The sequence below is a fragment of the Phyllobates terribilis genome, unplaced genomic scaffold, assembly GCF_046119375.1.
Source record: "Phyllobates terribilis strain yellow unplaced genomic scaffold, ASM4611937v1 Scaffold_4__5_contigs__length_816908805, whole genome shotgun sequence".
Classification (NCBI taxonomy): domain Eukaryota; kingdom Metazoa; phylum Chordata; class Amphibia; order Anura; family Dendrobatidae; genus Phyllobates; species Phyllobates terribilis.
The window spans coordinates 105,646,955-105,663,838 of record NW_027362764.1 but is presented as its reverse complement, the minus strand read 5'-3'; the positions used below and the strand labels follow the sequence as shown (position 1 = coordinate 105,663,838).

General features: G+C 41.4%; 1 protein-coding gene across 3 annotated transcripts in view; it reads right to left on the bottom strand.

Moving 5' to 3' along the window:
• The window catches only part of ADARB2 (adenosine deaminase RNA specific B2 (inactive)), a 1,079,460-nt gene that overhangs the window by 697,887 nt on the left and 364,689 nt on the right, over positions 1-16,884 (bottom strand). For all 3 annotated transcript variants that reach the window (XM_073677647.1, XM_073677648.1, XM_073677650.1), the window contains exon 3: positions 6,085-6,120. In XM_073677647.1, coding sequence (XP_073533748.1) covers positions 6,085-6,120 — 36 coding nt within the window. The remainder of the gene's footprint in view (positions 1-6,084; positions 6,121-16,884) is intronic.

Below are 16,884 nucleotides of genomic sequence, written 5' to 3'. Positions count from 1 at the left end.
CTTGCTTCCAGGCCGCCTGGACCTCTACTACCAGCTAGTACCCGTGCCCCGGTTTGCCTAACCACCGCAAGTAAAGATAAGAGGAAACCGCCATTAAGTTGTGGACTGATTATTATCTGCGCCATCACCTGCATTGCACTACACCAGCAACATCTATAACATCACCATTTCCTGCACTGGAGCTAAGCTCTGCCTGTGGAGAGCTGAACCAACTCTGCTGCGTCATCATCAGCTCCAGAGGATCATATAGCCGCATACCACAGGTGGCGTCATGAACATTAGATATAAAAACTATAATCCCCTTTCAATAACCTCTTTTTATTGACCGCCCTGGGTCAGGGACCGGGTCACTGCCACTGTGACATCCCCCAGCACCGAACGGCCCGGCACCGAGTACCCCACGGCCCAGGGGGCGCGTCAGCAGCACACCAAGAGCTATAGGGAGCAAAATAGTCCACAGGTGCTAAAGGAATCTAATTGGTGCAAATTGGGCATTGTCCGCATGTTTAGTGGCAGTGTATCAGCCATGATACTTGTGGCCGTGGCTACCCGAGCATTTGACTTGAGCACGTCGGCTCCTCTATCCGAAGCCGAGCATGCTCGGACAACTCCATATCGGAGCATGCTCGCTCATCCCTACAGGTATCACTATTATCAGTTCCCTGTCCTTAGTAATATCCTTGCCAGCTGCCATCTTCTGCTCTTTCTGGTGCCGCTTTAGTCCCATTCCATCATCTTGTCAGATACTGACTGACCAGAAGTCAGAAGAGCTAACAATCACTGGCCTTATCCTGGCTCTCATAGACTTACATTGAGAAGTGAATTCCGGTCTGCCCAGCAAACACTGGAGCGATCCGGCAGGTCACAACCAGCAGAAGACGACCAGTGCAATGTCAAGAACAGCAGAAAATAGCTGCTGATAAGTATTCCACTATACACAGGGAACATACATTAGTGATACCACTCCGGCAGTTACATTTTAAAAAATGTCAGAGTGGTGATTTAAAATTGTGATTTTTTTAAATCCATACTTAAAAACTGGACATCCTGAAAAAAATGGATATGCCTATGCATTTTGAACTGGTATATGTGAACAGTTCACACTCATGGTATGAGCTACTCACTTCCATTGACAGAGTGCTTATCCTATTCAAACCAAGGACTTTTTGATGAAATCCAAGACTCATCCCATTATAGTCAACGGCAAGAACCATATATGTTTTATCAAAAGACAAATCCCACACTGCCATCATTTTTGTTGTTCTGCTCCTATTAAGGAGCAGGAAAACAAAAATTTAGAGTCTAGATGTGACTATTTATTCGATCACATGCTATATCAAATCTGTAAATGGACCTCCTTGGACTAAGTTCACATGCCATTTGCATAGACCCTTTGTCTCATCCAATATGAGGAACAGACAAATAGAATAATGTAAACAAAACAGATCCGTTGCATGACTGGTGCAAAAAAAAGCAAAGGGACCCCACTTATTATTATGGGGTCTTGTCTGGGTTTAGTTATGTGTTCATTTTTAGAACAATAGAAAATGTTCTACGTGCTGCACTTTTTCTTCCTTTCTAAAAATTCACACATAACAGAACCCAGACGGACCCCATAATGATCAATTGGGTCCCTCTACTTCCGTTTGCATCAATTATTCAAAAGATCTGTTGAAATTATTCTATTAGTTTGTTCCTCCAGATGGAACAGACAAATGGTAAGTCAAAATGGATGCATGAACGTAGCCTTAGTAAGGCAGCTGACTTACACCGGAGATATAACCCATACGTATCTGCTGAAGGCTAATCCAAAAACATCTTCATGGTACCTAGTCCCAGGGTACCTATGTCCCTATTGAAACTTTGTATCTGGAAGTCCAGCTTAGGAAAGTCATCAAGGTCCCACAAGCTAAGATACAATCTGTCAGCACAATTCTGTAATGTTAAGTAAAGACATGGCTGTAATGGAGCTGTAATACTGATTAAATAGATACCTTTGGTGAAGAAATCGGCTTTGTTGTTCCTCTTTAATTATCATTTGAAGTTTCCTGCTGATTGGATTTCGGTGCACAGGGGCTGGTCTGTATATGGGGTCTTCTCCTCCCGGTCTGTAATTTATTGGCCCCTCTGTTTCAGGAGGAGATTTCAAACAGAGGAGGTAGGTCTCTGAAAAAGCAGTGACCTGTCATTCACAGATCGGGGGCAGCGGAGGGACCTAGGAATCACAGACAGGGAGAAGACCCAGTGCACAGTCCGGCCTCTGTACACCGAAATCTAATTAGCAGAAAACTTTAAATGGTGATTAAAGGAGAACCACAAAGTGGATTTATTCACCAAAGGTATCGATGTAATCAGTATTACAGCATCATCACAGCCATGTCTTTACTGTACATTAAAAAATTGGGCTGATGGGATCTCTTTAAGATGGTATGGTATACAAGATTCTGCAAAAGTGACCAGTATATTGCCTTTGCTCATATCACATCTACCAAACTAAAGACCTAGAATTGCCTGATTCAGATGCAATGTGTGAACGTATGACAATATGTTTGTTTTTTTTGAAACCCTAAATGTTATTTTGCCTTCGCTTGTCATGGCTGGAATAAGATGAAAATTGGAAAATCAAAATTCTGCTCAAGAACAAGCCTTTGGTACATTAGTAGAAAATGAATTAATCATGATTAATGTTATTACAATGAACACCAAATGAATCCGTAATGACTGGGCACCTGTTTTAAAATGTGTTCATTTTTCTAAGTCTTTCAAGTTGCTAATGACATTTATGTCTTGATTCCTAATGGAATAGACACACACCGAGGACGCCCACAATCCAAAGTCAATAAGAAACTGTATATAAGGAAATACCGAGATCAGAACTAGTGTACCGTACCATGAAACCTGTAGGGTCATCTTCTGAAAACAGAGGAACTTTTGTAAAACAATCTTATGTATCAAAATACTACAATAATGAAACATATGGTATACAAATTATCCATGGCGTACAGGTGAAGCAGCCACCATCTATGGAGGTACCATGGTGGACAATTTGCGTAGCACTCTACTCATTCATATTAAAACATCAGTGCTCACTATTAATGTGTTACAGAAACCATCATATTTGCAGTTTCTGCATCTACATTACCACATGTTGATCCACATATAATATATTAATTCTAAAAAGAAATTGGACCTTTTCTAAATAATCACCATATCGTGACCACAGATGACCAAAGTGTATGTCCAATTAGACTTTCTGAATCTGGATATGTTTCACCACTATACAATGAGGTGCAGGTAAGTAAAAAATCGGCAAATTGATTCGCCATTGTATCCTTTAGACTGAAAAATCTGTGAATTTTCATTTTTATTTTTATTTTTATTATAGTATATTTAGAATCTTTCACAGAAACGAAGCAAAACCACGTTACCTAAAAAAATTATCTGCATATACAGTTGAAACCAGAAGTTTCCATACACTATATAAAAAGACACAAATGCATGTTTTTTCTCAATATCTGACATGAAATCAGAATAAGCCTTTCCCGTTTTAGGTCATTTAGGATTACCATCATTTTTAATATTTGCCAAATGCCAGAATAATGAGAGAGAGAGAATGTTTTAAGGCATTTTTATTACTTACTGTAAAGTCAAAAGTTTCCATACATTTCATTAGTATTTGGTACCAATGCCCTTAAACTGAATGATTTGGGTGAAACTTTTGGGATAACCTTCCACAAGCTTCTCACAATAGTTGATCAGAATTTGGGACCATTCGTCCTGACAAAACTGGTGTAACTGATCCAGGTTTGTAGGTCGCCTTGCTCGCAGCCTTTTCAGCTTTGCACAAAAATTGTCAATAGGATTGAGATCAGGGCTTTGTGATAGCCACTCCAAAATATGGACATTGTTATCCTTAAGCCACTTTGTTACCATTTTGGCAGTATACTTTGTGTCATTGTCCATTTGGAAGACCCATTTCCATCCAAGCTTTAACTTTATTGCTGATGTCTTGAGATGTTGCTTCAGTATTGCCACATAATCGTCTTTTCTCATGATTGCATCTATTTTGTGAAGTGCGCCAGTCCCTCCTGCAGCAAAACAACCCCACAACATGATGCTCTCACCCCTGTGTTTCACAGTTGGGATGGTGTTCTTAGGCTTCCAAGCTTCTCCCTTTTTCCTCCAAACGTAACAACGGTCATTTTGCCCAAAAAGTCAATTTTAGTTTCATCAAAACACAGGGCATGTCTCCAAAAATTAAGGTCTTTGTTCTTGTGTGCATTTGCAAACATAAATCTGGCTTTTTTATGTTTCTTTTGGAGTAATGACTTCTTCCTGGCAGAGTGGCCTTTCAGCCCATGTTGATACTGTAAAGGGGAAGACCAGGGTGTAAGTACTTTCAGAACAAGGGATCCCGAACTGCCGGGGCCGTGCCTCTGGTTGCAGGGGAAGACAGACTGCGAGCACAGGAGTCAGGTGACTGGGAAGCTGGGGGCATGTCCAGAGCCAGAGCTCAGGGGTCAGGTGACCGGGGAGCTGGAAGTGTGTCTAGGAAGAAGGAGAAAAAGGAGTTTTGCGCGGGAAAGCAGGCAGTTGACAGTGGGAGTCAAGCCCGACTAGAGGGAGAAGAGACGCAGGGTCCGTGGAGCCGAGCAAGTGAGGTGCAGTGTTATGGACTAGGGGCTCAGCGGGTCAAACTGAAGACTGCCCGCTGCCACTAGAAGACGTTGAGCCGAGCAAGTGAGGTGCAGTGTTATGGACTAGGGGCTCAGTGGGTCAAACCGGAGACCGCCCGCTTCCGCCAGAAGACGGAGCATTGTTTAGGCACGGAAGCCAGAAGAAAACAACACTAGCATCAGCCGGCAACTGCCCTGTGGGGAACAAGAGTCAGCTAAGTGTAAAACTGCCGATTACAACCGTGTCAACTCTGCTACATATAGCGAAACTGTGGATTGTCGGTTATAGTCTGTTACCTGCTACTTCCCTTGTTGTCCCCATATTTCCCCATATTTCCCCTGTTACTCCCTGCGTGGAGATTGACCCTGTTACAGTAAATCCCCCTTGTTTATTAACCCTGTACTGGCTGCTCTGTGTTTCTGTGTCACTGCATCTAAAGTACCTGTGTTACAATACAGTACTCGTTTTACTGTGGATATTGACACAATCTTACCAGCTTCCACCATCATCTTCACAAGGTCTTTTGCTTTTGTCCTTGGGTTGATATGAACATGTCAGACCAAAGCACGTTCATCTCTGGGACACAGAACCCATCTCCTTCCTGAGCGGTATGATGGCTGAACATTCCCATCTTTTTTGTACTTGCGTATAATTGTTTGTACAGATGAACGAGGCACCTTCAGGTATCTTGAACTTGTACCCAAGGATGAGCCAGACTTGTGCAAGTCCACAATTCTCTTCCTGATATCTTGGCTGATATCTTTAGACGTTCCCATGATGCTACACAAATAAGCAGTGTGGTTCAGGTGTGCATTAAAGTACATCCATATGTGTGTCTCTAATCAACTCAGGTATTGCCAAAAAACGTATCAGAAGCTTCCAAACACATGACATAATCATATACGTAGTCCAGAATTGTTTGAAGGCATAGTAATCTTTTGACTTTGCAGTAAGTAATAAAAATGCCTGAAAACATTCTCTCTCTCTATTAAAAACTATGGTAATCCTAATTGACCTAAAACGGGAAAGGTTTATTCTGATTTCATGTCAGATATTGAGAAAAACATGCATATGTGTCTTTTTATATAGTGTATGGAAACTTCTGGTTTCAACTGTAAGTTATCATAAAAAATATTGTTTTATCTGTTGCCATTCATTAACTGGTCAATAAAAAATATCATCAGTTTATCTATATTAAATTTATTTTATTTTTTACGTCCATAATTGATATAAGAATTTGTTCTGAAAGTTAAGACATTCCTTGCAGATAGCAATAAAATGACAAAAAGATTGTTGAAGAAATGTCGAGGAAAGGGAGGAATGGGGCACGATCAATTAACTAATCAAAAAGAATAAACAATCACAAATTAAATGTTATACAACACATACAAAAAAAGAAAAGCTTACCCTTCTGCGTACAACTTCCATTTTCATTTCTGTATCCTGTAACAAAACAGAAAGTTCATTGTAAGTAATGAATAAATATTTATATATATAAGAAATTGCATTAATATGTTGGATTTTAATCAAGAGATAAGTAGCATGCAGCAGATTACTGTGTCAGTAAATAGGTACTTGCAATAAATGGCTATCTATTCCCCCAATTTTTCCCCATTACTTATTCTTATCACTGTTTGTGTAGTAGAAAAGGTAAAAGGTATTACTGAGAGTTTGATCAGGTTGAGGAGCATAAAGAAAAAAATCAGCTACCGATTCATTCTTAAGGCCACTGCCCCACTATTGGAATTTGATCAGCATTCGGTCAGTTTTTTTTTTTCAGGAGTTGGAGCCAAAACCAGGTGAGGAACAATCAGGCTATGTGCCCATGATGCAGAAATGAAGCAGAAAATTTCTGCAGCATTTCTGCATCTCCCTGGCAGAAAAAACGCATGCGGATTGTGCATGCGTTTTTCCTGCAGAATACATGCGGAATACATGCGGATTCACATGCGGATTCACATGCGTTTCCGCATGCAGATTGACAAGCACTTTCCAGGCGATTAGCATCACTTGGAAAGTGCTTGACAACTAGGTCACACTGTATAAATCCAAGCAAGCAGCATGGATTTATACAGTGTGAACCGTAAAACAATGCTTAAAATAAAGCTATACTCACCCCCGATGCCCCGGCGTGGCTGCAGCGCTCGTTCCTATCTGGTTCCCGGCTGCCGGCATATCGCGAGACACAGCGGTGAAGGGCCTGCGGTCACATGACTGTGACGTCACCGAAGGTCCTTCAGCACTGCTGGCAAGCAGAGAGAAGCCGTAGGACAGGTGAATATAAACTTTATTTTTTATTTTATTATTTTTTTTACAGGTACAATGGTACCCAGGTCTGGATGAGAGTCTCCTCTCCTCTAGAACTGGGTACCATCCGCACATAGAGACGCATAGAATCTGCTTGTACAAATGTACAGACGCGCATTCTATGCGTCTCAATGCAAGTCAATGGCTGCGCTTCCGCAAAATTAATGAACATGCTGCGGATTTATGAGCGCTGCAGAAACGCTGCGGAAAAATCCGCAGCATGTGCATTGACATTGCGGAATGCCATTGGGGACCATGGGGTGCGGATTACCATGCGTTTTTTATGCGTTTCCGCTGCGGAAATTCTGCAGCATAAACGCATGAAAAACGCATCGTGTGCACGCAGCCTCAGAGAAAATGTATAATAGAAACAAGTCACCAATTCTGCATTTATCACCATCTCCTGGTTTTGGCTTCCACTCCTGAGATAAAATACTGACCAAATACTGACCAAAAACTGATAGTGGGGCCGTGGCCTTAAGCACATGCTGACATCAGTGCATTATTCCTGCAGCTCCCCTGAATGTTCAGTTGTTTTGGTTTTCTTTTTCATCCACCTTATGATTCCAGAGATATGGGCCTTTTTTTGATGGTAATTTTTATGGTCTTAACCAAGAGGGTGTTTTTCACAGGGTAAGAATTCAGAGTAGCCTTACAGCAAGCCCCCAAAGAATCTGTGAGCAATGACCCCTTTGTAAAGGCCATAAAATAAACAGGCCTATATACACTGCACAAAAAATAAAGGGAACACTTAAACAACAGAATATAACTCCAAGTAAATCAAATTTCTGTGAAATCAAACTGTCCACTTAGGAAGCAACACTGATTGATAATCAATTTCACATGCTGTTGTGCAAATGGAATAAACAATAGATGGAAATTATTGGCAGTTATCAAGACACCCTCAATAAAGGAGTGGTTCTGCAGGTGCGGACCACAGACCACATCTCAGTACCAATTCTTTCTGGCTGATGTTTTGGTCATTTTTGAATGTTGGTTGTGCTTTCACACTCGTGGTAGCATTAGACGGGTTCTACAACCCACAGAAGTTGCTCAGGTAGTGCAGCTCATCCAGGATGGCACATCAATGCGAGCTGTGACAAGAAGGTTTGCTGTGTCTGTCAGAGTAGTGTCCAGAATCTGGAGGCGCTACCAGGAGACAGGCCAGTACACCAGGAGACGGGGAGGGGGCCGTAGGAGGGCAACAACCCAGCAGCAGGACCTCTACCTCTGCCTTTGTGCAAGGAGGAACAGGAGGAGCACTGCCAGAACCCTGCAAAATGACCTTCAGCCGGCCACAAATGTGCATGTGTCTGTACAAACGGTTAGAAACCGACTCCTTGAGGGTGGTATGAAGGCCCGACGTCCACAGATGGGGGTTGTGCTCACAGCCCAACACCGTGCAGGACGCTTGGCATTTGCCACAGAACACCAGGATTGGCAAAGTCGCCACTGGCGCCCTGTGCTCTTCACAGATGAAAGCAGGTTCACACTGAGCACATGTGACAGACGTGACAGAGTCTGGAGACGCCGTGAAGAGCGATCTGCTGCTTGCAACATCCTTCAGCATGACCGGTTTGGCAGTGGGTCAGTAATGGTGTGGGGTGGCATTTCTTTGGAGGGCCGCACAGCCCTCCATGTGCCCGCCAGAGGTATCCTGACTGCCATTAGGTACCGAGATGAGATCCTCAGACCCCTTGTGAGACCATATGCAGGTGTGGTTGGCCCAGGGTTCCTCCTAATGCAGGACAATGGCAGACCTCATGTGGCTGGAGTGTGTCAGCAGTTCCTGCAAGATGAGGGCATTGAAGCTATGGACTGGCCCGCCCGTTCCCCAGACCTGAATTCGATTGAGAACATCTGGGACATCATGTCTCGCTCCATCCACCAACGTCACGTTGCACCACAGACTGTCCAGGAGTTGGCGGATGCTTTAGTCCAGGTCTGGGAGGAGATCCCACAGGAGACCATCCACAACCTCATCAGGAGCATGCCCAGGCGTTGTAGGGAGGTCATACAGGCACGTGGAGGCCACACACAATACTGAGACTCATTTTGACTTGTTTTAAGGACATTACATCAAAGTTGGATCAGCCTGTAGTGTGTTTTTCCACTTTAATTTTGGGGGGGACTCCAAATCCAGGCCTCCATTGGTTAATAAATTTGATTTCCATTGATGATTTTTGTGTGATTTTGTTGTCAGCATATTCAACTTTCTACAGAACAAAGTATTCAATGAGAATATTTCATTCATTCAGATCTAGGATGTGTTATTTGAGTGTTCCTTTTATTTTTTTGAGCAGTGTATCTCAAACCGTATGTCAGATTAAAAAAAAAAAGAACAAAAAGCGAAACGAAAAAGCAGCATGTTCAAGAGAGCAGTGGAAATAACATGAAAGCAAAAACTAGTCATTTTTCGATCTGGTGATACATCTTTTTAAGGGCGCAGTCAGACGGCCATATAAATCAGGTAGCCAGTTCATGCACTACGTTCCAATCTTGGCCCAACTTATATGACCATCTGACTGCGCCCTTAAAGAGAATCTGCCACTCAATTTTTCCTGCTCCATTTGAGAGGAGCATGATGTAGGGGCAGAGACCCTGATTCCAGCATTGTGTCACTTACTGGGCTGCTTGTTTCTTAAGCATTCCTCACATGTATTAAAGCTGTCAAACAGTTGCAAATCATGCACATGGGAATGATTCAAGCATATCACCGAGCACGCTGAAGATACTCGGTACTCGCCCGAGCATACTTGCCGAAAGGGTTAACCGAACATACTCGCTCATTACTAATGAAAATGTCACTATTATTACAGTTTACCATTACAGTATAATGTATGTTTCATTTCGTCTAGTGTTATTGGAGGAGAAATACACAGAAGCATAGCGATTATTACGTTTGCAGACTTAAGGAGGCTTGTACTGTTTTCTTTGTAAGAGACAATTTCCTTTAATGTATAAGAATGATCCTGCCACTTTAACATTGCACTTTGTAAAGTTAATGGAAGAAGCAGAGTGAAAATGATGTTTTGTCCAGTCCACGACACACACTTTTTGGAATAAAATTCTTCACTAGACAGATTGAGGTTGGGTGTGAAAAGGGGTGACATTGACAGCGCTCTGCAGAGTTTATGAAGGGCAAACGCCATCACTCTCCTGGATGGCAGCTTTACAATAGCCTCTGAGCCATGCAGCATCCCTGAGGATAATCTTGGCCCTCCTGTTACAAAAGGAGCTTTGTAGAAATGCAGCGCAGCTGCTAATGTTTGCATAGACTCATTATAATATAGATTATCTGCTAATAAATGGGAAAACTGCAGTAGTGCAAAATATGCAAAATGGATCATTTGTCCAAGAGCAAAACCAAGGAAAAATCTGTATTATGATTGTTAAGTCAATAATATCAACAAGCAAATAGTCATTTCCAGATCTTGCTTCTATGTTAATACAGAGATTCAATCCTGCTTTTAATGAACTCTATGAACTTATCATGTATTTATTATCTTGTGTGACCCTGACTGTGTATCCGAGTCCTAGTATCAGTGACAGATGTCCTTGTGACTTCCCTAGGGAGGACTTGCCAAAAAAGCCATTGAGAGATGAACTGATTCTAGGCACCTGTCAAATCACTGAGTAGTGAATTATGGACTTTGCAATTAAATAGGAGCTTCTTGTTTACACCCATAGCCCAGAAGATGAAAAGAGAGCAGATTCAATTAGGAACACGTTTGTCACAACTCGCCTTGTAAAGCTGTGATACTTATGTAGAGTTATGGCCACCGGCCCCCTCAATCCTCTATCCCAGCTAGCTACATATGAGCATATATTAATAGAGTTCAGGAGTATTTTGTTGCCTTCTGGGCTGAATGTATAATGGGCAAAGATAAGAGCCTACGATGAGTTTTTGTCGCTCTATGTTTACACTGAGCAATAAACGCAGAGTCTTACAATTCCACAAAAATCGATGAGATTTAGGGCTCTTTCACATGTCAGTATTTCCGGTACGTGTGGTGACAGTTTCCACATGCACCGGAGAAACTGACGCATGCAAACCCATTGTAGTCAATGTATCTATTCACATGTCAGTGTGTTTCCATGGACCATGTGTCCGTGTCACCCACACGTAGACATGTCAGTTTTTGAACGACAGCACGGATCACATGGACCCATTCAAGTCAATGGGTCCATGTAAACTCGTGCCACACACAGATGCCATCCATGTGACACGTACCGGCTCTTGGGAATCAGTGTACAGTTAGCGCTGTTCCCAAGTGCCGGTGCTGAATGCTGCCCTCATCATCGTTCCCTGCCGGCGCTGCAATCAGCACCAGCAGGGACAATGATGTGGGTAGTAGTGTCTCCTCCTGCAGTGTCCACCTGTAAGAATAAGAATAAAATAAAAAATCCTTATACTCACATGTCCTAAGTGTCCCCTGCTGTAATCCATGCAACCAATCACGCCAAGGATAATGACACCTGCAGCGAGCGGGCCCCGCAGCTGCGCTCAGTGAGTGACAGGACACCACTCCTGAGCTCAGCAGAGGTCCGGGGCTGCTCGCCGCAGCGCTTTATTCTCCTCGGCTCCTCTGCTGATTGGTTGCATGGATTACAGCGGGGGAGACTTAGAACAGGTGAGTAAAAGGATTTTTTATTTTATTCTTATTTTTACAGGTGGGGACACTGCGGGAGCAGACACTACTACCCTCATCACTGTCCCTGCTGGTACTGATCATAGTGCCGACAGGGAACCATGATGAGGGCAGAGTTCAGCTCCCGGCGCTTGAGAACAGAGTTAACTGTACACTGATTCCCAGGTTTGTATGTTCCTGATGTGGTAGACACCGGACACGGATATCTCAGGTACCGTTTTTTCCGGTATCGGAAATATACGGATGTGTGAAACTGGCCTTATAGAAATTTCAAGCCCATTGTCCTTTCTTTTTACATAGTGTAAACTGACCCGCGGTGCTTGTTTGAAATCCGCAACATGTCAATTTCTCTTGCGGTTACGCTGAGTTTTATGTGCGGAGGAAAAGCAGCTTTATTTAAAACGTGACCTAAAAGAGACAAAACCTGCAGCGTCAAAAATACCATGAAAAATTGTTAGTGATCTAATTTACCTAATAGGTGCAGAAATGCTGGAGAAAATCTGCAATATAAAAAACTCCCCAAATACTCATTGTAAGAACGTAGCCTGATAGTATTGTCATTAACTGCTTCACAAATACAAAAAAATGAAAAAAAAAATGTTTTACCTGTGTGTTGGAGTCTGTTTTTTTTAAGAAGTCACAAGCACTATTTATTTTAGGGCATGTATTAGATGCTTTCTTTATAAGCCGTGTATACATTCTTACAATTTTTTTTAATGTTCAATTGATTCTTAAATGAAAAGTTAAGCAACTTTCTAGTCTTTATTAAAAATGTCCAATATTCTGCTTATGCAGACTATATGTAAAGCCTCATTCACACATCAGTATTGTTGATCAGTATTTGTGAGCCGAAACCAGGAGTGACTGTAAAACACAGAACAGGTGTCAATCTTTCAATTATAGTTTTTCTCCGTAAGATCCACTCCTGATTTTGGCATACAAACACTGATGCAAAGACACTGACGTGTGAATGAGGCCTTAGGCGTATGAGTGCTATCTGTGTTTTTACGACTAGCGCTTGTACCTGTGATAGTTTATGGGACCATTCACATGGAGAATTGTAGAGACATGTCCGAGTGTCGGATCAAAATTGGCAATGCAAGTCAATAGTTCAGTGAAAAAATCATACAGCTCTCAGATGACATCCAAGTGCGTCCCGATTTTCATGGATTGTAAGAATGGAGAAGGTGGAAAAGCTTTTCTTTTATTTCTCCATGTATGAGAAAAATGGACACTCAGACCACACTGTAAACAAACTGATCAATGTCTGATCAGAATAATCGGTCTGTTTTTCTTGTATGTGAAAAAAATGGAAAATGTGAATAAGCCCTTAGGTCCCTTTCAAGCATCCGATTTTCTCATATGTTTCCCGTCTATGTTTTTCATGGAAGGAACAAATATCTATAATAGTCTAAGGTGCCACTCACTTTTCATGCATTATTTCAGGCACTGGTGGAAACAGACAGAAGAGATCCCTGTGCAAGAACAGTATAAGGGCCCTTTGCAGCCAAATAGCCCATCATAATGCACAATTCCACTGGCTTTGAAGGTGGAAGTGACCCCCTTACATATTGGGCCGCTGGTTGCACCATTGATATGTTTGCCCCTGATTTCAGACGATTTCAGACTCCCCATTGATGTCTATGCTGGAAAAAAATAACACAGAAAAATGCCCATTTCTGCAGATCACATCCACTTTGCTTGCATTGTTAAACTCAATGGATTTTCCGGCCCGAAAATGCAGAGGATAAAACGTAGAATTTATGCTACATGGAAACACGGTGTAAATAAGAACTATTCTGTATCTGTTCTGCCTATAGCGCCAACATACTGTGCAGCGCTGTACACAGAATACATCCACGCATCATAACGGGACTCAAACTTTCCTCATTTCTCATACACAGACTAGATCCAATTTCTTAGGAAGCCAATTAACTTAAGTATAATTGGAGGTCTTATTTATCTAGCTGGAGAACCCCTTTAAAAAGTAATTACATTCCTCTACAAACCTGTAAGTGCTTCAACTTTAGAGAGATTCTGAAAAAAGCCGCGTCCGGGACTTTGAAATGGTTCATAATTATACTGTCCAAAATGTAATTAAGTTTAATTAAAACATAATCATTGCCCTTGATTCAATGGTGGGAAGAGAATGGCAGAGTTTCTGTAAGTATGGAATGCATTAAAGTATAATTTCACTGATTACTGACTTACACATAATATTGTATAGCGGTAATGTTCGGATTGTAGTATAGTGCGAGAGGTATAATATAGCGGAGTTTTTAAAAAGAACCCCCCCCCCCGTGGCTCTAATTGTTGGAAAATGAAACATTAACATATAACACAAAATAGATCCACGTTTATATATCTGAATGCTTTTTTTTATTGCACAGACTAAAATTCCCCCCTAAGGTCATGAACATATGAGCAGCAGTATATAATATGGATCAGAACTGAAATAACACAGCAGTTAATGAGTCTAGATTCTGAAACTATTTTCCAGCCTATGGAAATGGTATCTGGCAGTACAGCAAATAAGTTTCTACTTTCGCCTACCGGAGCCATTTTTCCTGTAGTGATGAAACTAAGGGATGATAAAATATTCATATTACCCAGAAATTACAGTATAGGTCAACATCTGTGTTTCTGCTCTGATTACAGTTATATAGGATGGGCCATGAAAACTTAACACTGTTACTTGCTTAAAGAGTAATCGTTACTTTGATTTTTTTTCATAAACTAAATAATACACAAGAACATAAGAAACTTTTTAAAGAAGCACTCCTCCTCCTACCAACATTTTTAACCTCTTAATATATTGCAGTCGTCATATTATACAGCACTGTGTACTTACAATTGCTCATTTTGCCCTTCTGCTCAGCTAATTCTTCTCTTTTCCATTAGGTCTCTGACATCACGTGATTAAAAACTGGTGAGCTGAATCCTTCTATTCTCTATATAGAAACAGGAGGTCTATTTTCCCTGTATGAGTCATGAGTCGCTGCAAAAGTCCTTGGCAGGGGGAGGAGAAGAGCAGCTGGGTCAGGTGTTGAAGAGGGGGCAGATTCACGAAGGGAAAGAGACTTACTGTTTCTACATAGAGCAGAGAAAAGAGAAGAATTATCTGGGTACAAAGGCAAAATGAGCAATTGTAAGTACACAGTGCAATATAATATGAGGATTGAAATATATTAAAGAAACACTCCCATCAAAGTTATTATCCTCTTAAAGAAGCACTTCCATCAAAGTTATTATCCTCTTAAAGAAGCACTTCCATCAAAGATTTTATCCTTTTAATATACTGCAGTCATCATATTATACAGCTCTGTGCACTTATAATTGCTCATTTTGCCTTTCTACCCAGTAAATTCTTCTCTTTTCCCTGCAAAAATCATTCCCCTTGTTAGAATCTATTTTGTTTTACTATCGGCCATCTTGTTGTGGTTTGCTGGCTTCTTGTCTTTTCCTCTGGTGCTGGGTTTCTTGGTCACGTGATCTCTGCACTCTTTATTACTCAGCACCTGACTCCCATTCCCCGCTGGACATCAGTGTTGTTATGCTTGTGCTCTGGCTAAGTAGCCTTGTTTAGTTCTTTGTGCTTTGGACAATTGTTATCCTGGGACTTCTTGTTCCGCCAGTTTTGTTCCCTTTAATCTTCATTTCTGCAACTAACTTTTCTGTTAGGAGGTCTCCTGCTTTTGCTCCCAGTCCTTAGATCTTTTAGGGACCCCTTTCCCCTTCCTACAGGTCTTCGTCTGAGTTCAGTGCAGGAGTTTCGGTGGGGCTATTCATAAGGAATAGGGCACCCACCCCAGCATAGGGTTAAGCTGAGTCTCAGTGCAGGAACAGCTTTTCCCTCCTATTCCTTAGTTCTAAGTTGCAGAACATAACACCCCTCTTCAACTCCTGACCCAGCTCCTCCTTCAGGGTCAAACATTCAGATCAAGAAGCGGTTGCCCTAGTAGTGGACAACCCCTTTAACACTGAGAACCTCATTGATCAATCAAACCAATTTTCAAGCAATTTATGTACCCATCAATTTTTTTTTGAGCCTATACACGATTCTGCTCTTGTTTCAGAATAGGTTGAGCACCTTCAGATTTGGGATCTCCCCCAACACCCCCACACTGATTAACAGTACTATGCAAGGGCTATAATGTGTCAAAAACTATTTTACAGTTTAGATACCTTGAGGCTTTGCATTCACATTAATTTTGGAAACACGCAGAATAACACACAGGGCCATAGCCCCATATCCAGTGAGATCCTTTATTTGTGTATCTTTAATTAATCTCACATTTGTAGGCTACGGCTCAGAGATGTATGCACGACTCATTATGATCGGGATGATTTACCATGTCTAATTCTAATAGCTCGTGTTATATCAAGAGATAAACCAGAGAGAAGGAACTAATTATAGCTTATTGCTCGGAGGTATTGTTTCTTATGCTAATATTTTGTTACATGTAATATATGGTGGAGATTAGTTACCATCCACTGTGCTTTCCTTTCGATTTGGCTACCATTAATTCTGGATCAAAAGTGGTGCAGCGTGATTTATGGAATCTGGTAACATGTTATTGGATTCAGTAAAGCCATATGTCAAAACTAGTGCAGAAATGTACTCTGTTGTATGGCCTTGCTTTTTTTTTATTTCTGCTACTAAAAATAATTACACATGTTGAATAAGAGAAATATAGGCCAATATATGACGGTATGGAAATAATATATCAATGCTTGCTGGTTTCCCTGGGCACCACACTCTGCTTAAAATACAACAGTTTGGGGGAAGAATATTTACCATTGATTTAATAAAGCGCATACTGGACATACATAGTCTAAAGTGGGCCAAGGAGAGACTCTTAGGTGGGCGACTTGGTTTGGTAATCGACATTAATTGCAAATTCAATCAATCTTTATGTATGTGTTGGAAAGTATGTAGAGGATACACATAACAGCAGGAACAATGAAAGGCAGTAGATTAGATCTGTATTTTTGTATGTAACCCCTTCTTATGTACAGCACCATGGAATCAAAGGTGCTATATAAATAAATAATAATAATAATAAAGATTAAAGTGATTAGTTTAGATAAAAAAAAACAATTAAAAAAAATGGCATAACTTTAAGCTCAAGGACTTTATTGCAAAATTTACAACACGGTCCCCTGCTACCACTGGTCTTCAATAATATTGCTTTTCTCATTTAACCAATGGGTTCTTTTGGGACCCCAGGCACAAAAGCCTTTGCAT